This window comes from Chenopodium album, chromosome 27 (assembly GCF_948465745.1).
Source record: "Chenopodium album chromosome 27, dcCheAlbu1.1, whole genome shotgun sequence".
NCBI lineage: Eukaryota > Viridiplantae > Streptophyta > Magnoliopsida > Caryophyllales > Amaranthaceae > Chenopodium > Chenopodium album.
This window is the reverse complement of record NC_137860.1, coordinates 35878938-35906061: the sequence shown is the minus strand read 5'-3', so window position 1 is coordinate 35906061 and position 27124 is coordinate 35878938. Positions and strand designations below refer to the sequence as shown.

The following is a 27124-nucleotide window of genomic DNA, read 5'->3' as shown; positions in this document are numbered from 1 at the left end:
TACTTATCTGCTACATAACAGCCTAATGTTCCGAGTTTTATCACAGTTTAGATTTCTGGGAATTTGCTTCTGAAGTATTATAGTGTAATTATTAGTCCCATCTCTTAAGGTACATAATACGCGTACTTGTGTTTAGGACTAACAACTCTAGATTATTCTTCGTGTATCATATCTTATTGAAGTAGATCTAGGCATAAGTAGGAATAATTTTTTTCAGGGTCAATGATCTTTTAATTTGTTTAATCAATTATTATCAATATTATTATTACATCCAAAGCATCTGTAATGGAATCTAAGACTCCAAGAGTTAATTTTTTGATATTAAAGTAATGCTACTAGTAATAAACAATTCTACACTAAGCAAAGTATGTACTTGTGAATGATTCCTGTGGAACATAGTAGCTTCATTCTTACATCAATGGCTGAAACTGCAGCTAACAATGAGACTTCAGAAATGGGTGCTTCAGCTTCAGAGTGTTGCCATACATACGACATTGTTATAGTAGGAGCTGGGATAATAGGCTTGAGCATTGCCAGGCACTTTCTACTTCATTCTCGCCTATCTGTTGCTATTGTTGATGCTTCCACTCCTCTCTCTTCTGGTGCAACCGGTGCTGGTATGTGTTAACTAGTATTCTTTGCACGGTCTTGAAGACCGAACTTTGATCACTGTTTTCTCTTATACTGACCAATTGTAGGGCAGGGCTACTTATGCATGATACATAAAACACCAGGAACTGCTCTGTGGGATCTGGCTATAAGAAGCCAACAATTGTGGCAGATGTTTGTCGACAACTTACAAGATCAAGGAATTAGTCCTCTGCAATCAGTTGGCTGGAAGAAAACAGGTCATTGATAAAGATTTCTGATTTATTGAAAATTAGTACACTCGCGGTAAAATTTAGTGCATTCAGCTAGCATCATGTACAGAATTCGTACTAGTTCTGTTTGGAATAATGTTATCTCATATGGTTATGGTGTACACTGCATGAAGTTTGTTTAATAATAAGCAGTGTCTTAGTTATAGCTGACAGCGAGTTCAGAGAATTGGAAAAAATTGATCTAATGTCATAGGTTTTGGTGTAATGGTGTGATTAGTAGCATGTAGTTAAAATTTTATGTTTTTTTGGGCCTGAGATGATCAGTTATTTCCTGCTGTTCTTTTAAATCAGGCAGTGTGTTAGTTGGTAGAACCAAAGAAGAAGCCGAACAACTGAAGAAAAGGGTGCAGCAGCTATCTAATGCAGGACTGAGGGCAGAATACTGGTCTAGCAGTAGCCTACAGCTTAAAGAACCAGAACTTGCTGTTGGTCCTGAAGGTTGTGCTGCATTTCTGCCAGATGATGCCCAAATAGAGGTGCATAGCGCAGTTGCTCTGATTGAAAAGGTTTAATTTTGTAATCATACGCGCTTATGCTTCTAGGCATACTATCTTTATTTCAATTTGCCTACTAATTTGGTATGATTTCATCAGGACAACAAACACTTCATACCACATAATAGATATGCTGAGTTTTACAATGATCCAGCTGAATGTTTGATAAGGTGAGAGTTTTCTTCTCGAAATTAGATATTGTAATCTTAATTCTAGGGACATTATAAAGATGGAATGATACAGTCAGACTGTTCATCTTTATGCAGATCTAGCAAGGATGGAAAGGTTAATGCTGTTAAGACTCGTAACAATAACATTTTACATGCCAAGGAAGCTGTTGTTGTTGCAGCTGGTTCTTGGACTGGATCATTGATGCACAAATTAACTAGAGATCTTGATGTCACGATTAATGTTCCAGTACAGCCTAGGAAGGTAAGTCACTATAAGCTTATTAATCGAGTAAAAGGCTTAGCCTAGAAATGATCGCCTTTTTGCTTTGTTGGTTTATGCAGGGTTATCTACTTGTCTTTGAGAATTTCGAGTCTAACCTTAGACTGAATCATGCAACTATGGAAGCTAGCTATGTTAATTATCAAAAATCATCAACTGAATATAGCAGCGAAACAACTGATTTTTCAATGGCAGCAACGATTGATGCCATGGGAAATCTTCTTGTCGGTATAAACTTACTCCTTAACTTGTACACCGTGATACACTGATACATACTTCTTCAGAGAATAGTCTACACTATTGAAATGTTGCAAGTACATGCCAATGAACTGTAATCGTTAATAGACATGTTCGATCTCTTACTGTCATCTGATATCCTATGCTAATATTTATGTTTTAGGGAGTAGCAGACAGTTTGTTGGATTTAATGGAGACCTGGACATGCACATTGTTGAGCAGATATGGAAACGCGCTCAGGAGTTTTTCCCTGCTTTGAGAAACTTCTCCCTTGAAAGTTTAAGTCAGAAAATGAAAGTTAGAACAGGATTTCGCCCTTACAGTAAGTTCCTAACTTTAAAGAACAAAAAGACTCACTCCGTCCCTAGATAATAGGCCACATATATGAGTTCCTAGCTAGCTTAATATAATATATACGAGTTACAGTTTACAAAGTTTCAGTAATTTCTGTTTTATACTCCATATGTAGCAAGTGCTTATAACATATTGTTGCTATGACATATGAGTGAAGTGCCTGATGGAAAGCCGGTCATTGGGCCTATTCCTTCCATGCCGAATGTCTACCTTGCAACGGGACATGAAGGTGGAGGAATCAGCATGGTAAATTACTGTTTTTTTTCAGAATTATGAAAACTGAAAATACATTATCAGATTATGTAAATTTTGATAGATAAACTGACTTGTATGTTATGTTCATTCAGGCTCTTGGGACAGCTGAACTGATTGCAGATATGGTTTTGGGAAATTCCTTGAAACTTGATCCTACGCCTTTTACTGTGGAAGGTCGATGCTGTTGAACATAATTTTTCGACTCGTATCCAAAATCCATGAATGTTCTTGATTTTGTATGAAAATGAGCCGATTATGTTGGGATCTTTCTCATAAAAAGCCAGGGCATGTATCATTGTATCAGTATAACAGTTACTTTTGAGAATTTGCTCCTGATGTATCATTATTATTATCATTGTATTACGGGAGAGATTGTTATATACACCCGGGTGTAAGTGCACTGTGCACTGTGCACTTATGAGTATTTTATTCTCATTTTGATGAATGCTATTCATCTAATCACTAAATAAATAGCAAAAACTAACATTGGATTAGTTGGATGTACGACGCATCCGGATACATATAACAATTTTCAGTATTACGGTGTATAATTTACTCAAAAAATTTTCTTTTTTTAAAAAAAAAAATAATAAAAATAAAATAAAATAAATAAAAAAAAAAAAAAAGAGTAACCCTTCGTAAAAGTCACACACAAACATTCGGGTCACGCACTAATTTCTAGTTATAAAATGAATGAATGATGAGTATGATACGCATGATGTTCTTGCGTGTTATAAAGCAAACGACGCCGTAAAACAACCATTTTACAAGTTTACAACAACTCTGTTTCGCACAATACGCTCTTTGTTCCTGACTGAGGAGAGAGACTGAACACCAAACTGGCGGAAATTCATTCACTTCTAGGGTAAATTTTCCCTTAATTCTTTAACCTTTTCGATTAATTTCTTCTATTCTTTTGCTTCGATTATATCTCGCAATTTCATGATTTTAGTTATCCTTTGTAATTTCTCCAATTTTATTGTTTTTTTTGTAATTGCTGCGATATTTAACATGGAAATTTTGGGAATTTGATGATAGGTTTTCCAGATTATGCTTTGTTATCGTTGTTTGTTTGATTTTCATTCTTTTTCTTGTTTGTAACGTAGATGAATTGCACCATGTTTGTTAATTCTTTTTTTTTTGTCGATTTGTTTGTGATCAAGTTATGTCGTTCAATTTTAATAAAATGCAATTTTAAGATGGTAATTCTTATTAGTTATGGATGATTTGTAGGTAAATTAACCCTTTTAAGTCGTTATATAAACCCTAATTTCTTGTAGTTTGAGTCGATTCCCCTAATTACAACCAATTCTGATTTTGTATTGTTTTTATGGAAAATCTTGAATCATTATCATGCTAGTTTTAATGTTGCTGATGATTTCTAAGCTTCGATTGCATCATAGAAATCGTATTAAAAAAAGGTGCTTTACTTCATTCGTATGATCGTATTCGTCTCTTGCCAGCTTAAAATGGGTAGCTTTTTTTGGTGGCATTTGTCTAGTTATCTATTTCTTTTAGAGAGAAAATCCTCAAATTCATAGTAAATTTAGTAGGCTTTAGTTAGTGGAAAATACTGATAGATTGTTGCTTATCCCGTTTCCTGATTATCACATCACCTAGAGTATTGTGTTTTAGGATCTCAAAGTCGTGTGTGGTCTTCAAACCTCTTCGAGAACAAAGGGAAATGTGCAGAAATTGAGCATCTAAGTGTAATGTATCCCCATGAATGCTTTATTCCAGTTCTGAATTAATTGGCTGTGTGTGCACTTGATAGTTCCTTTCTATATGCAATCTAGTTTTATTTAATTGTGTGTAAAGATGGCCGGGCTTGCTTGCTTCTGAGTTCTGACTATGTGCTTTCCTGAAAGACTAACATGTACAATTAATCCCTTTAGTTCTCTATAAACACTCTGGCGAGCAAACTAACTTAACACCTTTGTGATATGGAATTGCTACAACTCCTGAGTACTTTATTTTGGTTGCAGGCGCTAGTGTATGTGCTTGTACATTATGGAGCTGAATAAATTCAAAGGATCTTTTGAGCATGTGGTAAAGAAGCGAAAATTATCATCTTCCAAGTGTCATGAAGTGGTTGATACTATCAACCATGAACTTGAGCATGCTTTGTCAAGAGTGAAATCAAATCAAAACCTTACCGTCCCAGAGGATTCTAAATCCATTTTGAGGGATTTGAAGTCCAAGCTTTCTGATTATGACTCAGAAAAGGAGCTGGAAAGCTCACAGAAAGAGCTGAACCTACATCTCAACAAGTCTCAGAAGCTCCTTGAGAAAGTACTGAATCCTGATATATCAAAGGGGAACAAAAAGATTGACTTTGATGTTCAGACAATCAATAAGATTATCATAGATCATCTCTTTTTCAAAGGCCTGTTTGATATTGGAGACTGTTTAAGTAAAGAGGCAGTTATCCCAGAAGTTAATGTGCTACGATCTCAATTTTTTGAAATGTCCAAGATTCTGGAGGCTCTTCAAATTGAGAATTTACAACCTGCCTTTAACTGGGTCTCTGCCAACCATGAAAAGCTCAGAGAAAATGGTTCAAGTCTTGAGCTGAAACTTCATCAGGTGCGATATGTGGAGTTACTGAAGCAGGGGAGCCAAACTGATGCCCTTAAGTATGCAAGAAACAACCTTGCACCTTTGGCTACTTTGCATATGGATGAGGTTAAAAAACTCATGGTCTGTCTTTTATGGATAGGAAAGCTTGATAAATGTCCTTATTGGGAAAAGTTGGCGGTGACTAATTGGGAAGAGTTGGCTGAGGAATTATCACAGCAATTCTGTGTGCTGTTAGGCCGTTCTTGTCGCCCACCATTGGCAGTGGCTGTAGAAGCTGGGTCTGAAGCACTGCCTATTCTCTTGAAGCTTGTGAATCTGAAGGCTGTGAAACAGGATTGGCAAGGGATGGAGGAGCTTCCATTTCCTGTGGATCTTGGAAAGGGTTTTCAATTCCATTCAACATTCATATGCCCAGTGACTAGGGATCAAGGAACTCTAGAAAATCCCCCCATGTTGCTGCCTTGTGGACATGTGCTGTGTCGGCAATCAGTCATGAGTATCACTAAGAATAACAGCAGGACCTTTAAATGCCCGTGTTGCCCCCGTGATAATATAGCAGTTGCACAATGCAGGCAACTGTATCTCCCATGATGATTGTATAGTCCCTTTTAGTTACAGTTGCGTAGAGATTTGTAGAACAAATATCTCAGGATTAGAGTATTTGTATTTATCAAATGGTAATTCTCGTTATTTAAAGCTAGTAACAGTTCATAGCCCTGCTGGTATGTTTTGAAGTTACATTTCTGATGTACAGTATATATTTGTCAATGCTTATATTTTGTGTAAATAGTGAAGGAAGTGATATCCCTACGGTTGGACTCAGTTGAATGAGTTGATGCACGGTGAAAGCCTTTTGAGGGCACACTATCTGTTGAAATGGACATGATATACGAAGTATAATTCAAAGTTAAGTGAGAAGGGTCCGATAAATTCAGAATTGTTTCATCAATGCACTTGTTGAAGTTAATTGTAGAGATTTCAGTGTAAAAAACGCACCAAGTATTTCACTAGTACACCGCTAAGCCAGAAAGATTGGTCGAGTTTTACCTCATTATCAACCTCCCCCTCTGGCCCTTCCGCATCCCACTAGTATTGTGAGAGCTTATTTTGGGTCAAAGACATAGGTCGGAGACTAGGAGGGAGTGCCTACTCTCTCGAACTTGCTACAAGTTAAGATTAAGTTATAACATAAAGTATACTCCTCAGTAAACTTGTTACACTGTAATTAAGTTTGACCAAATCACCAAATAGATTAACATTAGCATATGTAATGGAATTTTTCAAACTAAAATACTCTGAATAGTAACAATATATGTATGAAACAGAAAAATTACAAATCCAAGAGAAACATGCAAAAATAGCCCAAGCATTGTTCTTAATCAACATAAATATTCAATAAAGTCGAGGATAATCAAACTACACAAATAGAGAAATAATTCCCAAAAATTCAAAGAACCAAAAATCAAACAATTCCTCCAATAGCACTAATTATAAGGGGAAAATCCCATGATTAATTTTTTCAAAGTAGGAAAAAATACATCAGAATTACTCGATTCAAACTCATCTTTCTGACAAAAATCTGAACTTTCATTCTCCTCTGAATCATTCATCACAAATTCTTCAACCAAATCTTTAACAGATTTAGGTGATAATGGATGAAAATTCAAACCCCAATCAGAAACAAACCCTTTAACCAAACCCAATTTATCATCTGGGCTCAAATTCCTCCATTTGTTGATGACATCATCTGGGTTCATATCAAGATAGTTGCAGAGGTCAGAGAAAAGCAGCTGTTTGCTTATCTTCATAGCATTTTCTCTCTCCTTTGACTGGGTATTTAGCTTATTGACTTCTGCAGCAAAGTCTGAAGCTAAGTCTGAATCACTGATTTTGTTGAGTTTATTTGGGTTGTTGTCTGCTTTGCTGAAACAGAGGAAGTTGTGGGATTGAGGGTAGAAAGAGAGAGAAAGAGGATTTGTTGAGGGTTTTAAAGGGTTTCTGAATTTGGGGAGAGGAAGAAAGGAAGGATTTGTTGTAATGGAGAAAGCCATGATTTTTATTGATTTTTCGAAGGTTTTGAGTTTGGATTATGGTGAATGAGTGACTTGCTTAAATGGTGGTTATTATTGGCAAAATATGATAATGACATGTTGACAACAGCTTTTTTTACTGAGTCAATTAGGTTAAATTTGAGCTGGATTTTAGGTAAATAAAAAAATTACGGAGTAGTTTTAATTGGATTATGTTGATCCTCATGTTTCAGATGATAAAATCTTACTCGAGACTTTAGACTTCGTTTTTTAACCTATAACCCTCATTGGAAATGATCCATAGAACTTATTTGAATTTGTTAAAACTCGTTTTACTGGTTTTTAATTGAACTTAATAACCATATACAAGGTGTTTGACAATATTGAGTATTGACATAATACCAAGATGCTGTTGCAGTGTTGCCAATCTTCAGAAAAAAGAGGAGAAAAATATTAATCACTGTGATAACATTAGAAGTTTCTGAAGTCTCACCAATTCATTACAGTATCGTAAAGTTGTTGCTACAAAAATTTAACTTTTAACAAATTGGAATGAACTGAAAAGAAAGCCTCTACACTTTCAGTGTAATTAACATATGTATAAATAAATGAATTAGGCCTATAAATCATCTAGGACTTGTGTTCTATTACAGCCATAAGGTCTCTACAACAGCATAGCCAAGGTCGTCCAGCAAACTTAACCTAATCTTCCTTAGACCAGTTGTGTGAATACGTGAAATCTGAAATGAATAGCAAAGCCTTTAGCCCAACATTTTAAACTTCAGTAGATGAAATCAACTGTTGAGCTTTCACAATCAGATGAAACAGGTCCCAACATAATCAAAAACCTGTTCGATGACCCTTGAACTTGCCTGAGATTGTAAGCATCGGATATCAACACATATTTCAAGAAAAGTTGACTTAACTAGTCTTGAGCAGCAAATTCCCTTTCAGAGCATAAGAAAATGGGATTTCTGATTTCCTTTCTTGCTAAAATGCTTCAAAATCTATTCACATTGACCACTCAGTCCCCAAAATTGTAGCGAATCAATTCTGATAATATGTCAACCCAAGTATCAGGAAGACCAGGAAGGCACCAATGCATACAATCTTGGCCCCAAACTGCAACGGCATCCTTCTTTCCAAGCCATATTGCTGGATGAGCATCTGCTCGGTACTCACTCAGATGACTCAAGTCGAGCTTTTGAATGTTGCTTCCTTGTAATGCCTCATCAATCACTTGATTAAGCTCTCTTGCTTCTTTGTTGACTCCATTGTTGACGGGATCAAACCACAAATCAAGCTACATGGGAATTAGTTCTTTGATATCATGGTGAAGTGAAATGAATCAACAAGAGCAACTGGAAAAAGAAAGCCTAAAGGAGTCCAAACCTGAGGTTCTTCAAGGGGTTCATCAAACAAGCAACTGCCGTTCTGATTCCACTCTCCACCAAAAAAGTGCCTTGGTGACTGCATCCGCCAAAGTTTGAGCTTAGTGTTAGGAACTTCCTTTTCTATGTATGATATCATACTTTTCAAGACAACTTTAAGCCCATCCTGAAAATCAAGGGAGGGAAGAATAGGCCTTCCATTTTGATAGAACACAAGAGGCGTCTCTTTTGGGAATTTATGAGGGCCCCACCTAATCAGCACAAAATTGTTTGAATATAAACCATGTTAAGAAGTGACTTAACAAAAGTGAAGAACCAAAAAGGAAACCAAATAAATAATTTAACAAAGCTGAATCATAAAACAGCCTCACATTATATTCTATGATGCTACAATCTAAAACAAAGATCTAAACGGATCCCCAAAACAGGTATGTATTGAGATTAGTTACTATCGGCGTGTACTAAAACTTTCATAGCACCAAATCAGTGTGCCTTAACATTTGGTATATAAACTAAACGAAATGTAAATGGCCAAGAAAACATAAGATTACCAATGGCCAGTGTTAAAGACGAGGACATCATAAAATTTGGTGATCTGGACCCATTCATCTGCAGGAACATCAACGTCCACTCTATATACACCTTTTAATCCATCCTGGTCAGACTCTTTTGGCTGCCACCTACACTCAGTCACACGTACACAATCAGGTTATGTTTTGAAAAAAAATGTCAATATAAGAAACAAATCACCACAGCCCAAAAATGGTGTTTTTAACTGTGAAATTAGGCAGAAATTTGAATTAGATCAGAAGAAAAGCGACAATCAAAAGAAAAAGAGAAGAAATTCAAGTCCAACATCTTAAGTAATTCATAACCGCGTTAGAATTTCTCTTAGAATAATCCAAGTCAAATTGTCTCAAGATTGTAAAGTTCTCCGCTCATTTCCTTTATGTTTGAAATTCAACTTTCAACTCAACTACCTAAGTCTCATTCACTTTCTTGTTCAATAAACTATTAGGGTGCACAACATATCCAAAATCTTATATCAAGTTATATGTATGGCGGATGTTTTGATTTCTGTATAGTCTGCTTCTCTGCTGTAATCAGTAGGTAACATAAAAATAAGCATAAAAATACTCACTAGAGACAACTGCACAAATTATTACCACATAATTCATACCATGAGATGCCAGTCCTATATCTATCAATAGAGGATGAAAAATTACAAAAACTTCTAGCATCCAGATGAAAGGACTTCTACCAACACAATGTCACATAGATCATAAATTTATAATTTTAAGAGCTAAATTAGCAATGCTTGTAAAGCAATAACAAACACCAAAGGCAGGGGAAAACGTCACAAAAGACCAATAACATCCAAGTCTTCCTAGAGAGTAGTTTAAGTTACTCCCCATTCATATCAATAATTCATTGATGAATTTGGCAAAGTCTAGTAGAGCAGCTCTCTACTGAAATAGCTTATGAACTAAGGCTTATTGCTGACAAAGTTCACCAGTTGCCTCCTATGCAACCTATAGTTAGCTGAAAGCTATAATTAATGAAAGAGGAATCCTCCTATCTCTCAAGGTTGTAAATTAGTCCTTACTCCTTAACATCACCTTGTATGAGCTATAATCCCATAAACCAATTCCTGCAGGCTACAATTGAATCCTAGACCTTAGCACACACAATAAAGGCCTCAATTAAATTAGAATTTTGAGCCTTGTAATAATGTAGAATGAAAAATAATACATAAGTGCAAATCTTGGTTACCAGATTGGCCACTTCTGCCTTCAAAAGCCATGCAATCTTTGTTCCCGTCAATTCTTTATAACCACTCTAGCACATCTTAGAGTTTCTTAAGATTATCAGCCCTAAATTAACATTTTTCTAATGCTATATGGCCTACATCATACAGTTTCTTCCATCAATTAACAATACCTCCCAATCACCTACCTTAAAATGAAGCTTCACATCTCAATAAAAATTCATCTTTGCATGTTCATGCCTAAGAGTCTAAGACATTATGATATACACCATGCTTCCATCCTAGAACATATCACTTGATCACCTTCCAAATAGTAGCACTAAGCAAATTTTGTTCCACATCTCAAGAGATTAACTTTGAACCAATTTGGTCAAATCCATCTACCAAATTGCTATCACAACGGATCTAAATATGATATCGGCCAGTTCCACCATTCTGATAAATATGAGGTTTCATATTTCCAAATAGAGTCATGATACTTGCTCACCAAACATTGTAACAATTTACAATTACCTTCCTACTCTAGCAACACATTAACACATCATAAAATTTTATCAAAGCATCATTCTTGCATCACAAAATTATCATATCATAAATGAGACCATATTGCAAAGAATGTGACTTCTAAAATCAACAAAATATATACTTGTAAATTGTAATCAAATATTCAAATGAAGAAATGATCTTACTGGTACTTAGCAAGCAAAACAGCACGATGATAAGCAACAGTGACATTAAACTTAGGGAAATAAGCACCTCTCCAAGCTCCCTTCTTTTTCCACTTTTTAGCACCATCATCAGCAACCCTCAAAATACACAAAAAAGCAACCAAGAAATTCTCATTCAAAGAATCCCCAATAAACCCAATATTCTTATTTCTCATCATACCCAGAAACCCTAATGGATCAATCTGATTCAAATTGCACTTTTCAGGCACCCATTTCCAAGAATTAATCACACCCATTTTCTCTCTCCTGTTTCTCAAGCAATTCCAAGCGTTTCTGTGAAATGGGCAAGTTTCATCATACATGGGTTTTCGATTCGGGTCGGATACCCATCTCCCCTTGAAGAAATTGCATTGATTTTGAGGAGAAATAAAGCGGGTTTGGGATTCGGGTTCGGGTTTAGAATGGGAAATTGGGAGTTGTTTGGGAGAGGAGAAAGAGAGGAGAGAAGAGTAGAGGTAAAGAAGGATGAGAGTTGAGAAGATTAAAGATGTGAAGAGAGTTGTGGAGTTTTTCAGATGCATTTTCATGGAAGTTCGTTCATTAATGGCGGAAAGTGGAGGAGATCAGCCACTGTTATGGCGAAGGAAAAGGAAAGAGGACGAATTTGGAATGCGATTAGAGCGCAGTGATTCACTAAGGATCTACATTGAGGTGGTTCGGCTTATACAAGGTGTGAAGGTCTAATACTCTAATCTGATTACATGGTTCTGACTACCAAATAGATCTCTAGGGTCTTTACAAGGTGTCAAGGTCTAATACTCTACATTAGAGAAGCAGGAAAAGCATCTTGAACTCTTGATTATGTAAGATGGTTAGGTCCGAAAATGCTTTTTAAAGAAAATATTACTCGATGTCAAATTACATGAAAAATTTTGAAACTTGATGTCAAAAACTCAAGTAGCAGTGACGGTGGGTGTATCTTAGTCAGATTTATAAAACGTATACGGAGTGCGTCCACTGATTGACTACATTTTTTTGAGTCAATAACGAGATACATTTTTTTGTAACTGGTTGATTGATAGTTAAAAGGTAAGGTAGATGGTTTCCAACTACCCAAGTTACATCTCAAGGTTTTAAGGGATCCATGATAAGCCCTTCAGCCTCTATCCTTTTTTTTTTTTAATCCGAATAAAGAATTGATTTAGTGTTGAAACTCAAGTAATGGTAGGTGCATCCCAAAACCATAAAAGGTTATTCGAGACCATAAACGCCCATTAACCAGTCACATGAGAGCCTTCGAAGGCCTTGAATCAATGACGAGAAGTGTATATGTAATAGTTTCAATTGAAAGTACTAAAGAGACAAAGTAAATAGTTCTAACCTCCCAAAATTCTCATGTTACACCATTGTTAATGTCGGTTGTGTACACCTTATAATTACACCAACTAAGAAAATATCTAAAATGACGCATTATAAATCATGTTCCTAAAAAAGACATTTTCCTATCCATTCCTTAATCTAAAACAAAAATCTATAATTTCCAACTAGCTAATTGCCACAAATCAAAGATCAAATAATTCAATTTTCTTCCCAAATAAAATCCAATCATCAATCACACAAACAAGAGACAAAAGCAAAAATTCATTGGCCACCCATCCAAATATCCCAAATTCCAATGTATTTGGAATTATATTAAAGAAAATCCACTTATTATTATTATTGACATGACCACCGTTGCCATCACTCTTCCACCACCTTTCTTTCATACAACACCATCACATTCTTCTTCCATTGCTTTGGCGGCTATTCTTCGTCCACGATTTTCTCTCTCCTCTCTTCCATCAATTCGTTGCATCTCTTTATCTTCTGGTGAGCTTTTCTTTTTCTTCCTAACCTTGTTTTCTTGATAAAAATCCAATCTTTTTTTGATTTTTTATTTTTGGTGAGCTATTTTTTCTTCTTTTTACCCTAAAGTTCTTGATAAAAATCCAATCTTTGTTTCTGGGTCATTCGTTTTAGATATGTAAATTGCCCTGATTCGTGATTAAAAATGGTTTCTGCTGTTGGGTTTTTAGTATTTTTGGTATTTGATTACTGGGTGTTGTTTGATTTATTGGCTTCTTTAATCTAGGATGTTGATGATTAATTCAATGTGCATTAGCTGATTAGGTTTATTTTACAAATTATTTGTATATTTGAGCTGAAAATAGGTTTGATTGGAAGAAATGTAGGATGAAATGATTGTAATAGTAAAGATGTCGCTTTCTCATTTTCGGTGTGATAAATGTGCAAGATTTGAAAACAATGGAGGTGAATTAATGCACAAGACTAACTCCTAAGTGCTCCATTACTTAACCTGACAACATAAAGTTTGTATAGCTTCTTTCAAGCAAATTATTGAAATTTAAGAATCAAGAGATGCTCGAATAGTTGGGGCCATTGTCCCCCGATTAAGAGATTGAGGGTTCAATTCTTATCTGACCTTTGTCCCTTTCTTTCAAACCGAAAAGATGAAAATTACAAAGTAATTTTTTTTGGCAATAGTCTCTCCTTTTTAAGGAAGCTCTCTTATTTTAATTCTTTGTAAAGCCTATATGGGTTGGATTGTTAGCTTACTATAACAAAAGAAAGACAGCTCTTATTAGATGCACCTTCTGTCCATAACCTAGGAGCATATTCTTTCAATTAATGTAACAACAATATGTAGGGAAGCCAATCTACAAGGCAGTTTCATTCCCCCTAAGTTGGTGCTAGATTTGCTGGTTGTGTGCATAGGACATATAACAAAACATTAGGCTACTGGCTATCTTGGCATATTCGTTCAATTAATACTTTGTCGGATATAAATTAGGTAATGCCAGTCGAAAGCAGGTTGCTCTCTTTAAATTGGCTGAATTGTAGAATAAAAATGAGCACTTGTTCTATGAGCTTGAGCTCTCTTCTTCTATAATAAATTATCACTAAAAGTACTAGATTGAGGCCTTGTACTTTGTGGTTACATTCTGGCTTTCGTTTAATAATTTGTTCTACATGTATAAATGTAAAAATTGTCAGTTCCGCCATCTGATATTATTTCCTTTTCTCTTGATGTTATTATTTTCTTCTTCCCATTTCTATTTCGATTGATTATTGTGGGATTTAACTCTTGTTCATTCACTTAATCGTGATCTACCTTTTCTCCAGCCATGGACAATGTGAGCAGTCCAAGTTTATTTCCACTGCATCATTGCAAAGTTATTCATCTGGTTGGTGCCTATATTTTTCTTACACATGCGAATCTTCATCATGCCATCATGGGTTTAAGGATGCTATTTTTTTCGCCTTTGTGAAGTCAAGAATGTTCTCTTGCTTTTTGTTTGTGGTTTTGTACACCATGAATTAGGTGAGGCATGCACAAGGACTTCACAATATAGAAGGCGAGAAGAATTACAAGGCTTATATGAAACCTGAATATTTTGATGCCCCCTTGACTCCGTTAGGTTGGCAGCAGGTAACAATAGTATCATGTATGCCCCCTTGAATATTTCCTTATATCGTACGGTTCCTTATGACAATTCATGTTAGCCGACCCCAAATTAATTTGGGACTAAGGCTTTGTTGTTGTTGTAGTTGTTGTATTGTTTCTAAACACCAATGAAACTTCTTTCATGCAGGTTGATAATTTACGCCGGCATGTTCGTGATTGTGGCCTCTATAATAAAGTTGAATTAGTGATAACTTCCCCTTTGCTAAGGTAATATCTTTGTGTCTTTTTGGTTTAAGATGCCATGTGCTTAATTACTATCATATACAATGCATACGCCGTTTTTTCTCATTTTAACCAAACTATGCATAACTGTGGCATTCTTTTTCTATTCCTGCCTATTCTTCCAAGGTAAATAAAGTTCAACTTTGTTCAACTGGTACTTTATCTAATCAGAATTGGCTACCTTATTTCTACTTATGGGAACAACTTAAATATTAGGCACAAGAAGAAGATGGGGGTACAGTAATTCCTAAATTCAGGGATAGTCATGATATTATGAATGTCCGTTCTTGCAAACTTGTTGCCTGAGTCACACAAGTATGTCCTTTATGTATGTCTTAGCTGAAGTTGTCTTATTTAATTCCTTTACCTCTTGTGCTCTGTTATCGTAATGACCTGATTTTAGCCACTAGTCTGCAAGGAATGAAGGCTTTATTTTTATTTTTTTTAATAACATTTTAGGAGTTAGCAAACAAAAAAAAAATTAAAAAAAATGGGGCCAGTATACACAATCATATCGTGCATATGAATCTGATTGTTATTGTATGCAGGACTTTGCAAACAACAGTTGGTGTTTTTGGAGGCGAGGGCTATACTGATGGGATGGACGTGCTGCCAATGATGGTGGCAAATGCTGGAAATAGTGACCGTTCTGCCATTTCAAGCCTAAACTGCCCACCTATTATGGCTGTTGAGCTTTGTCGTGAGCATCTGGTATCTTCTTTAGATATTACTTACTCTGTCCCCTAAATATTACTATTTGCACTTTTGAAACTATTCACACTCAAAAAACTTTTCGTGTTCTCTGCATTGTTTATATCACAACCCACACCGACAGAACTCTGTAATCTTATATGCTAGGTCACTATGGTTGCCTTTTAGTTAGAGATGTTCCTTTCTCTCAAGAAACAGGAGCATTCATTGATCATTTCTATTTTATTATTCTAATTTCAGGGAGTTCATCCTTGTGACAGGAGGAGACATATTCATGATTATCAGTGTCTTTTCCCTGCTATTGACTTTTCACAGGCAAGCACTCTTTAGAATCAAATACATAAGATGGAGAGCAAACTCTAATGAATCTCAGATTTGTTTCTGTACTTGCAGATAGAAACCGATGAAGATACATTATGGAAGGCAGATGTTCGGGAAACCAAAGCAGAAGTTGCAGCTAGGGGAATGAATTTCATGAATTGGTTTGTACATGTAGTAATATGTTTTATTATGCTTCTTTATCATCTAGTGATGCAGTCATGGATTGCATGTCTATATCATTCAATGAAGGTAAAAAAAGCAAAATCTGTGAAAAAACATGACCCTCATATTACAGAGTCTTATTCTAATTTAATTTTGAATTTTATTTGTCATCTAGATAATGTGAATAGTTTTGGCTTTTGGATTCCTTTGCATTCTGTTTTTTGCACTTAAGAGTTACTTGAGCTTACATGATAGCTAGTTGGGGTCTTGAGGCATACATATTATACGAGCCAACACAATAATAAGTTGAGGAATACATATGAGCATTGTTAGCTATTGGTTCTCTGGATTAGCATATTGTTATGCCCTTGGCAATATATGCTTATCATATTTTTCATGCTTTAGCTCTTGACAGATTGTGTTCGATATTGAAATCGAACAGAGTTTATTTTATCTCAGATCATTGTTACTTACACTGTTTTCAGATATTATGCTCTTTGCATAACAAATGCACACTCCTTTTTCTAATTGCCATACGCAGGTTATTGACAAGGAAAGAGAAGGAAATAGCTGTTGTAACTCACAGTGGTTTTTTGATGCACACTCTGAGTCAATTTGGAAATGACTGTCACCCTCTGATGAAGGATGAAATAAGTAAACGGTGTGTGCCATCTACCCCTTTTATTGTACCACTAACACTAAGATGTTTCAATTATCGGCTATACGCCTATACTGGTTTGCTTCAATATTAGACAGTGACAACTTCACTTGGGCCAACTTTTTGCTGTCATCACAAGTTGTATTCTTATAGTGTGTGCAGTTTAGCTTGAAATTGATCTTAGTTTCTTTATGAGCTAAGTTATCAGTTATTCGTTCCATGTTAATCGTGGAAGGACAAGGGAGGGAGATTCCTTTTCAATAATATTTCAAACTCTACCCATCTATGCATAGCACCAAGTCTATGGCTTTGTCTTTTCTCACCACTTTTTAACTCTCTTATTATAGGCGGTGTTGATAATTGACCTAAATTACATTATCTTTGTATTGCAGATTTAAAAACTGTGAGCTTCGTTCAATTGTCCTTGCTGATAGGAAGTGAGTTCTTTGTAATACTATGAGGTATTTCCAACTCTTCAAATTCAGGGTGAGTCCTTTAGCTGACCACATAGCTTGATTTTCAGTATGATAGGGTCTAACTCTAATGCACCAATCACCAATTATCCCGGCAAGATACCAGACGGACCCGATCTTCCTAGTGATGTTGCTGATGAAAAGGAAAACAATCATTGCTGAGTAAGAACTATCACAATCTATGCTAATTTCGATGAGATAGTTTTCATTTCTAACTTACATTCTCGTCTTTTTGATGCAGTTCTATTGGATGAATATTCATGAATTCTTCTCGTCCAACAAGTTGGGATTATGGTGATATTTGAACGGTATAATTTTGGGAGTGGCAGCAGACTCAAGGTTGCTAATACAGAAACCATGGAATTCATACCAAGAAGTTTAAGGGCCTGTTTGATGATGACGAAATGTTCTTTGAAACACTTCTGTTAATTTAACGTATTCAAGGATATTCAGCTGATGTTGAGAGTTTTAGGCATTCTACAGATTAATTCTATGAAGATTGAATTTATCTTTCTCTTGATAGTGCTGTGTTTATATTTGCAAAAGAATTAGAACTATATTGACATGGTGTGGATTCAGAATGTACAAATTTATCAAAAATGTTTAGACTTCAAATTTCGAGTCGTTTAAGCCTCGCTAATCTATTTTGAAATCTATAACAATATACCTATGTAACAAACCAAACGTCTTACATAATTTTAATTTACATAATAATAAACTTGAACTTCGTAAGACATACTTCATGTAAAGCACATGAATTTTATTCACTGCAATACATCATAATGTACTCAAATGTAAAACAATGTATGGTGTACATGGAATCTTGTAAACAATGGATTAGAAGAATAATACATGTCAAAATAAATAGGAACATCCCAACATCATATCTAAATTGTATGTTCTTCTGAAGACTTCGAGAATGGGAGGCGTCATCTATGCACCCTTCAAGATATCATAGTACGAAGTTGGTTTTTTCTTGGTCATCCCATATGATACCTAGCCATAAGAGAAACGATTGAAAGCAAAGCTGGTGATTAAAGGAAGGCTAGCATGATAACAATTACGAAATTGTCATTAGTCATTCATGGAAGTCATATACCTCAATAACAGATGCCAAACGCAAAAGTGTGGCTTCATTCCATGGTCGGCCTATAAGCTGTAAGCCAATCGGTAATCCCTGCTCATCATAACCAATCTGAAGGAACATATAATTGATGAATCATTTTAAGTTGGTGAAGAGAGTTATCCTTCAATAACTAGAACAAATGATTGACAAATCACTTAAACCAACCAATATAGATGGCTTACCGGGATAGAAATGGCAGGGAAACCAAGAAGATTTGCAGCCACAATAAAGCGCATCAGATAACCTATTAGTGGAAGTACAGGAAGAAGATGTATCACTGCATTTGCCAAATAGTATGAAAATCTTGCACTATCTCAGTCTAATATCTATGGATGACTAAAAGAAAACAAAAACAATTTTTTCCTCTTGCTTTTGGCCATGTAATTGCATATGACGATGACTATCCCTATCTAGTATCTATAAAAACAAAATCTGTTTTTGGCCATGTATATTTGTATCAACGTAAACAACAAGACGACATGAAGTAGCAACAAGACGACATGAAGTAGCCATTTCAGGCTGATTTTCAGAAATGTAGTCCAATTAAGGCCGGCTGAACCAAAACCTTCCTTTTTGTTGGAGGCCATGGAAGTCATTAGTATCATGGGCGGGTGTGAGGGGGTAGAGTTTTTAGGCAAGTGCCACTCTTCCAGATGCCAGGCATATATCCTGCCCCAGGGTACAGGTGCCACTTCAACAGCTATATTGTAAATCGTTAAGCCTCGCAACCCTTTTCCTTAGTATCTGACCTTTACCGCTTTCTATGTACCCAGTCAGTGAACCTCAAAATCTAGTATAAAACTATAAATATTTGATGAAATCTAACTCACCTGAAACCTGCAGGTTTGTCTCTCCAAATTTAAGAGCGCTGGTGGGTATAACTGGAGCTGTCATGCTGTTCAATATAAGGCATGTTTATCAGTATTTTAAGCTATAGAAACTTAAAAGACAATATCTATGATTGCAGACATTTAACTAGTGTAAACCTGTGAGAAACACAAAGTTATTAAACATGCGAAAATAATGTATAGCTAAGAGCTGTTTTGGTTAGCTTGAGAGTAGCTTATGGAAAACTGCAGATTATATCTTGGAAAGAGGAAACCTCACATGAGTTCTCCCAACATTGGAAAAGAAAAGAGCTGAAGAGTAAATCGGTCCCATTTTAGGTAGTGCAATTGTTATATGGCAAAAAATTTAAGCATACCCAGTGGTTGGTGTCACTATGATGTCCACCTTCTTGAAGGCCTCCATGTGGTAGTTCATCATCCTTCGCCTGCATTAAGCCAGTAACCGGCATAAAAACAAACCACAGAAGGAATATACAGCTCAATTTCCAAGTTTATACATTGGAAGTGAGGAAGATATCCATTAGCAACCACAAGGAAAATAACATGAGAAGGTCCCCCCCCCCCCCCCCCCCCCCTCCCTAAAAAAAGGAGGTAACATGAGACTAAAAAGGAAGTTAGATAAAGCTATGATGAAAACTCGTGTTGTACCAAGCTAACCATTACTGGAAGACATATCATATATTTTTTAGACACAGCACGCAATAGGAAAAGTTGCACATCTGAAACTACTGAGCTTAATCTCAAATACAAATTATTTAATGAAGACACAAAATGATGCCAGGCAAGTTAGTTTTCACTGCACGACAAAAGCAAGATCTTTTCAGCATGTAAAGCTCCCTCACCTAATCCGTTGGGCTGCAATGTAGTCTGTGGCTGAAAATGAACGGAAAAGCGCCAAATTTGTGCGGGTATCATATGTCAACTTTGAATTGTTCCTAAGGAGAGAAATCATTGTGCTTCTATTAAAAAATGGCTTTAAAAAATTTCTTACTTCTAAATTAGTTAGCGATTCTTGAACAGATAAGAATCTACTTGACAGAAAAAAGCTTTAACATGAGAAAACATACCCCTCTTCGCAATATGGATTTAGTGAACACAAAGCTTCAGATCCAATTGAAACTACATGTGCGGTGCGCATCTCATGAAGCTCAGGAATAGTAATTTCCTCTGTCTTGTGTATACAAACAGAAAGTCTCAGAATACTCTATGATAAACTTGGAAATGTACTTTGGGGGCTGGGGCGGAAAATCAAAATCTTACAAACATTATCTAAGTACTTTTGGAAGAAACCCTTAACTTGGCAATTATAAGTTTCTGAAAGCCAATTCAGAACATCCTCGCACTTCTGAGAGATTTCAGTAGAGTACACATCATTGAACCACTGCAACACAGGAGCTACAAAATCAACCTCAAAATGTTTCACATCTAATATATAAAGATACCACCATGAAAGGAATAACTAGATTACCTCCGTGTACTTCCCAAGTCGCAATGACCCTACGGCACTGAGACGGGCTTCAGATGACAGATTGGGTAAGCAAGGTGGAGACTGGAAAACAATTCAGAGAGCTATCAGTTGACGTGTGGCAATAACTGATACAAGTAACTCTCAATAATACAGAAGAAATCAGAAAGGGAAGGGGAATATAGGTAGCAATTTAACTTACAGGTTTTAGGACAATTCTATCTGCAGGAGAGGAACCCAGTATCGCTGCATACCTTTAGAAACACAGTGAGATCATTCTAGAAGTTATGGGTCAAGCATCAAAGAAGGGGGAAAATAGTAAGTTGTTCTGTTTAAGTTAGATTATTTTAGTTATTGAAGAGATTATGCCAATTATAAAAGAAGGCCTTGATAAGCAATCCTAACAAATGTGTATAATGGAGCTCAACAAGAAATAAAACTGAAATCCAATATGCAGGAAAGGATTTGGCCATAGCAGTTTGACACTGGTCTTGCCTCTCTGTCACATTTATTACCTTGGGGAAAAAAGTGTACATAATGGTGATCTCAAGGGAACATAAAAAAAAAAAAAAAAAAAAAAACAAAACATAAAAATAAAACATTCAATCTCAACTAACATGGAATCAAATTGCATACTTCTTCATATAAGACATGAGCAGCCTATAAAAAGAACACTTAAAAGATCTCGCTTTGGCAGCAATCTTAAATCTTGGTCATCCCAAACATAATTGTTAAAAATACAGCAAAGTACTCAAATACTATATACGCATTGAGTTACAATTGAAATTTGTACTTCAATTAAATTACTTATACACCCAGAAATTATATTGTAGTTTAGGATGCTACTAGTAACATCTTACCCACCAACCTTACTAAAATAATGCAAAAAAAAAAAAAAAAAACTTTTACCATGAGTATATATGAACTAGCCTAAGTACATACCTAAAGATAGTCAATAAGTCAAACAAACAACAGCGGCAAATAAATACGCAATTCAGTCGATAAGATGCTAACATATTAGGCAGAAAATAAAATTGAAAATCGTGAATGATATGATTATAATAATTTCTTACACAAGCATAACATCCTCAACTGATGATGCAAGTGGGCCAATAACTTCCACAGTCCCTTCACCACACAATGACCTAGTAATAAGAAATTCATGAATATTAGAAGTAATAGAGAACACTACAGATAAATACATCCAATTCTCAAAAACCACTCCCTTTTAAATGCTTATCATACTTTTTGAAGTCAAATTTGACTATTAATTACTCTTAACCAAATTGGTAAAAATAATAAAAATGTAGAAATTTAAATCAATACACCCATATTCATAGTCAAAGTTTGACTTGGAAAGTGAAGACTAGCATATGGAAATGGAGGGACTAGAACTAAATGATGCAGTGATTACCCTCTCATATCAGTTCTTCCAAACGTTGTTTTCAAACCCACGACCCCACACAGGGATGACGGGATGCGAACTGAACCTGAAGTTCACAAAGTTCTTATCAGTTTCCTAGGAACATCTTCCTACCAAAAGAGAGATGTTAGCTTAGAATTTCAGTGAGTTAATTATTATGTTTATAGCAACCTCCACCATCTGTCCCGAGAGAAGCTGAACATAGTCCCGAAGCTACCAGTGCAGCTGGGCCTGATGAAGATCCACCAGTGTACCTATCATGTGCATGTGGATTTCTTGTTGTTCTGAAAAGAACAAACCATATTTTAGTATCAAATAGAAAGAAGATATTAGATGGGCAAGCATAGAGATGTAGATACTTTGATTCTTAAAACTGAAGAACTTTCAGTATATAGAATTGAAGAAGAAAAGATTATAGTCAAATATGCATTTGACAAAGCAACTTCCACCTCCAGAAACTAGGGTAGTCTGAGTTGATCAAATAGTAGCAGGTCCTAAGTGATTGAACTAATGGGGACATATCTGGTGGTGCAAATATGTTATTTATTATGAATATTAAGACTCACCCATAATTAGCATTGTTTCCAGTTGTCCCAAGACCGAATTCATGCATATTTGCCTTTCCAATCAAAATTACACCACAACTGCGCAGCCTAGAGACAGAAACTGCATCCTTCTTAACAGGACGAACTTCATGAAACCATGTTGTAGCACCTGTACCAAAAAAATGCTGAGGCTGAGTTTCACGCTTGAAGATACATAAGTAAATCAACTCTCATTATGACTATACCCTTGGATGGATGTGGATAACAATCTATATCATCCTTGATTGCCATGAAAATTCCATCTAGAACTGATATAGGATTTCCTGCAGAATATATGTCAACACCTCAGCTACACCTTAAAAAATATTTTTAAATTCTAATTTGTCAAAGAAACACATAATGCGAAGACAAATTTACAAGAGCATTACCCTCTTCAAATCTTTGAGTAGAAGCAGCTGCTTGCTTCCTTAAATCCTCCACATCACAAGATATGAGTAATGGGGTAGTAGGATTTGTATTATCAAACTCTTCCAGGAATGAGATTAGTTTCTCAGCAACCTGCGCTCATATTTGATCTTAGGTTATGAAAACACAAAACAGTGGAAGGCAAAAGGAAAAATGATTCCTAATAAGGTATCAGACCTTGGATGGGGTAACAAGCTTGGCACGATAAGCATAAGCAAAATCACGGATCTTCCAATAACGAAATGATGTTGCTAAATTACCATCCCAACAGCCAGCAGGATCATATTCTGGGAGACACTTTAAGGCTTCTGCCACACGGTCCTCAGGACAACCAGTTTCTTCAATAACAGAAACATTTTGCTCCGGTTCTGAAAGGCATAGTTCAAACTTGTTACATTGAGGTCATTCACATACTCAAATGGGTACATGCACACTCCTATTTCACTAGTTAAAAGGCTGTCTGCATTCTATGGTTTAGTATCCTTTTAACCCAAAAAAAAGGACTGTGATTAGCTACTATATATCCAATATAGCCTTATTACTACGATACCAACAATTGGTCTCATATTTGTTGCTCATTTACTTCATTTTATTTCATTGGTTTCTTCTCTGTGAGCTACCTTTCAGTTGTGATATGCAACATAGCTTCTTGCCACAAAGGTGCAGGATTTCCTTATTTTCTATAGCAAAAGCAATGAGATTTATAGGTGTCAAGCACCTCGTAATAAGATTAATAACTCCTTACTCACAGGTCAATCCTTTGATTAGAATTCAGGATGAACTTGTAAAACTGGAGATAATGGATTATAGAAGATAAGGGAGTTCACGATAAAAACAAAAACACAACAGATGTATAAATAAATAAAATAAATCTTGGAGCAGAAGTTACAACCTTGGGGAGGGAACTCAGGTCTATGCATGGGAATCTCTGGAATGACAGTATTCTTCAGCAGCTATTAGTCATCAAATGTATGATGTTACCACTCTTAGCTTCAAAAGCAGCACTAAAAAGCAAGTTATACATGTTTATATCTACGGGTAACAAGAAAATACCTCAACCGTATTATTCTTCTTTCTCAGGTAAGAAACAATAAAAGGACCTATGACCGGAGCTTCAAGAATGTTGACAAAGAATCGAAAGGTTGATCCCGTGATATGTGGAGCTGTAAGCCAAAACAAATATAACATGTAAGCATCTAGGTTATTAAAAGTCGGGTTTCATCATAGTATCAGTCCAGCTAGGAAGGCTTATTGCAAATATGCCACATCAAGGACCATCAAACTATACTGTCATTGATCCTATCTACAACATGAAATGTGACCATATTCGCCAAGCACAAATTCTTCCTTAAACTGAATTCTCCACAAATTCTTCCTTGAATCCTTGGGTTCTACTAGCCAGCCAAGAAAACATGAGGATGCATGCCTTATAATTTATGTAACCATTATATCATGGATTCTATTAAAGATCATTCAATCATCTAAATGCAACATTGAAAAATTCCACCTAGTCAATTTAAGAAAATATGTTGGCCATGTATCATGATCTCACACCACAAGGTCCAGTATGGGCCATTATGTTATTGCATTAGCTGTCACAAACTGTTATGTAAGTTGTCTATTGTTATGAATATTGATTACAAAAATTCTAGACTCAAATATAAGTCACTTAAAGATGTAGAATCCCTCATTTAATATCATAAAACAAAATAAGATGCTGATCAAAGGTTTTAATTCTTCACAATCACTATTTTTCCCACTAGTCAAAAAAAAAAAAAAAAAAAAAAAAAAAATACAAATAAACATTTTATAGGGAAATGCCGCGTGAGGGAAGTATGGATCACCCCCTTGAGCAATTAAGCATATAAGAGTATACTCGATATGACCCTCCGCCACAACGTTGCTAGGTGGATTAGTGCAGATTATAACATTCTTCTCCAAAGAAATATCATTACATCAATGCAAAATGACTTTATGATATACTGATCTGGCTTTCATCTTTCATCCAAAGATAACTTTTGGTCTTTTGGAGGCACTTAATATCAGAAAATCAGTTCATAAACTCCTTCCCCAACTTGGTCATTTGAATTTAAGAATTCTTAAGCATGATTATCTGATAAAACCTCATAAAACTCCCTAAAACCCTCATTAGTCATCACTATTCATATAACCACTTTAATAGCATCCGATTATGGAATTTCAATTACTTTACTAATTGATTCCAATTACCCCTAATAACAACAATTAAGAAACAAACAACCCACTTCAATTTCCCAATCAAATTCAAAATTACATAAATTATGAAGAGAATTAAACCTTCAATTTGGTCATACTGGTATTTGACTTCAGTCAAATCAACTTCATCTGTAGGTGTCAGCACTCTCTTCTTCACCATTTTCCCTGAAAACAATAATCAACAAACAACCCACTTCATCAAATCATCTAATTTTCAAAAGGGTATCTCAAAATTCAACTCAAATTAATTGTTCTCAAAGCATAAGGATTTCCACCCAAAATTCAAAAGATCAAATTTTTATTAAAATAAAACATAAAATAGCAAAACCAAAGACTGCAAATTTACCTCAATTAATTAAATCTTAGGAATCAAAGATTGAAGTTATGATGACGTTGAAAGTTTCCGCTCAACAGAATTTGTAGGTTATATAAGGAAGTTTGGAGTTGCTTTCCACAAATTTAAATGCATATTGGTAATCTTATTAGTTATTGGTGGGCAGTTGAATTTGTCCATCTGCCTCTTATTTAAGACTGAAGTGATCAATTTTTAATTTTTTATGCAATTGCCCATTGCATCAGTCCATCCCAATATCCCATTTTTGTAGGACTTGACACTCTTTGAAAGAAATAGTCCAATCCATCCATCTTTTTTTTTGACTCACCAATCCATCCATTTCACGGATTATTTCATTTTAGGGGTTTGTTTTAATTTTGTGGGGTTTTCCGAAAACACGATAGGTACCTAACAACTCCGTATTAAATTTAAATAAACTAAATTTAGATAAGTTAAGTTCATCATGCCCGTTAAAAAATAAAGAATAAAAAAATTGAGTGGTAAGATAATATGAGTAAAAATCAAATTAATATAACGTATTTTTAATGGTTGTCGCAAATTGAAATAAAATAGTATTATTAGTTGGGTTTTAGCTGCTACAAGTGTCTACTAGTCGTTTCACTTAGAGCTGTCAATTCGGGTATTCAAGTCGAGTTTGGGTCGGGTTAAATTAAGTCTCGGGTTAAATTAGGATCAGGTTATGTCGGGCCAATCTAGCTTCAGATCAGGTGCAAGTTCAGGTCGGGTCAATTTCAGTTCAAGTTATAACGGGTCGTTCACCTTTTCGAATATAGGTCAGGTTCAATTCGAGTTAAAATCAGATCGGGTTTGATTTCGGGTTTGGGTTGTGTTGAGTGGGGTTTGGATGGGTTAACAAGATGGTACGTTCGGGTTAGTGTTAAGTAAGGTTCTGGTTCAAGTTCAATTCTAATAAATATCGATGTGGCCAAGTTGAACAATATAATTACGCCTTCCGTTAAACATATATATATATATATATATATATATATATATATATATATATATATATACATATAATTACGCCTTCCATAATTCGATCAAGCATCATCAAGATTTTATTAAACCTATATACGAGTAATAGAGAACAAAAGTTATATAAGCTGAACAAAATATTTTATTAAATCAGATTGAGGGTTTACAGAATTATACCAGTATATAAGCTGAATAAAAGGTATATAAAATTTTTATTAAACCTTCCATGACTTGGGTTCATGTTTTAATTGGGTCGGGTACTAATTCAGGTTCGGATTGTTTTCGGGTCGGATTCAATCGGTTGACGGTTACTATCAGGTCGAGGGCAGGTTCAGGTTTAAGTCATAAAGTATTGGATCAAATGGGTTTTCAGTTAAGATCAAGTTACAGGTCACTAGTTTCACCCCATTGTTCGAGTACATGCTGGGTTCAGATCTTTGCCCGTTAAGGTCGGGTTCTCGGGTCGGGTCAGTTTTTGACAACTCTAGCTATAATTCATACTTTTTGAG

The 27124-nt window shown here is 35.5% G+C and overlaps 4 protein-coding genes and 1 pseudogene across 6 annotated transcripts; 3 read left to right on the top strand and 2 right to left on the bottom strand.

Moving 5' to 3' along the window:
- The first annotated feature begins 418 nt into the window (after positions 1-418).
- Positions 419-2859, top strand: LOC145621540 (uncharacterized). The gene is made up of 9 exons (XM_081676271.1): positions 419-617; positions 699-848; positions 1173-1387; positions 1475-1545; positions 1642-1807; positions 1888-2053; positions 2226-2384; positions 2574-2662; positions 2764-2859. Exons 1-9 carry the CDS (start codon positions 419-421, stop codon positions 2857-2859), a joined length of 1311 nt encoding a protein of 436 aa, XP_081532397.1.
- Positions 2860-3378: 519 nt separating this feature from the next.
- LOC145621217 (protein RMD5 homolog pseudogene) lies at positions 3379-6061 on the top strand (annotated as a pseudogene). Its single transcript, XR_014108364.1, has 2 exons — positions 3379-3536; positions 4657-6061. The product of XR_014108364.1 is annotated as a protein RMD5 homolog pseudogene (transcript).
- Positions 6062-7719: 1658 nt separating this feature from the next.
- On the bottom strand, positions 7720-11919 carry LOC145620810 (protein trichome birefringence-like 12). Its single transcript, XM_081675525.1, has 4 exons — positions 11130-11919; positions 9224-9352; positions 8674-8923; positions 7720-8584 (listed from the first exon to the last, which is right to left on the bottom strand). Exons 1-4 carry the CDS (start codon positions 11693-11695, stop codon positions 8306-8308), a joined length of 1224 nt encoding a protein of 407 aa, XP_081531651.1. The 5' UTR covers positions 11696-11919; the 3' UTR covers positions 7720-8305.
- An 834-nt stretch (positions 11920-12753) lies between these two features.
- Positions 12754-17797, top strand: LOC145620951 (phosphoglycerate mutase-like protein 1). Of its 2 annotated transcripts, none has more exons than XM_081675694.1 (11): positions 12754-12977; positions 14292-14353; positions 14491-14598; positions 14762-14841; positions 15405-15567; positions 15808-15882; positions 15961-16049; positions 16592-16711; positions 17101-17145; positions 17232-17343; positions 17423-17797. In XM_081675694.1, the coding sequence occupies exons 1-10, from the start codon at positions 12833-12835 to the stop codon at positions 17341-17343; spliced, it is 999 nt and encodes a 332-aa protein (XP_081531820.1). In that variant the 5' UTR covers positions 12754-12832; the 3' UTR covers positions 17423-17797. The 2 variants fall into 2 exon arrangements, with proteins under 2 accessions (XP_081531820.1, XP_081531821.1); XM_081675695.1 differs by lacking the exon at positions 12754-12977 and adding an exon at positions 13013-13050.
- Position 17798: 1 nt separating this feature from the next.
- LOC145620950 (fatty acid amide hydrolase-like) lies at positions 17799-25971 on the bottom strand. Its single transcript, XM_081675693.1, has 21 exons — positions 25635-25971; positions 25370-25453; positions 24107-24216; positions 23946-24006; positions 23231-23421; positions 23017-23146; positions 22834-22911; positions 22610-22757; positions 22215-22327; positions 22035-22110; positions 21694-21765; positions 20823-20874; positions 20624-20704; positions 20453-20536; positions 20223-20326; positions 19998-20090; positions 19512-19580; positions 19138-19202; positions 18490-18551; positions 18281-18376; positions 17799-18177 (listed from the first exon to the last, which is right to left on the bottom strand). The coding sequence occupies exons 2-21, from the start codon at positions 25446-25448 to the stop codon at positions 18115-18117; spliced, it is 1827 nt and encodes a 608-aa protein (XP_081531819.1). The 5' UTR covers positions 25449-25453; positions 25635-25971; the 3' UTR covers positions 17799-18114.
- Between the last annotated feature and the right edge of the window lie 1153 nt (positions 25972-27124).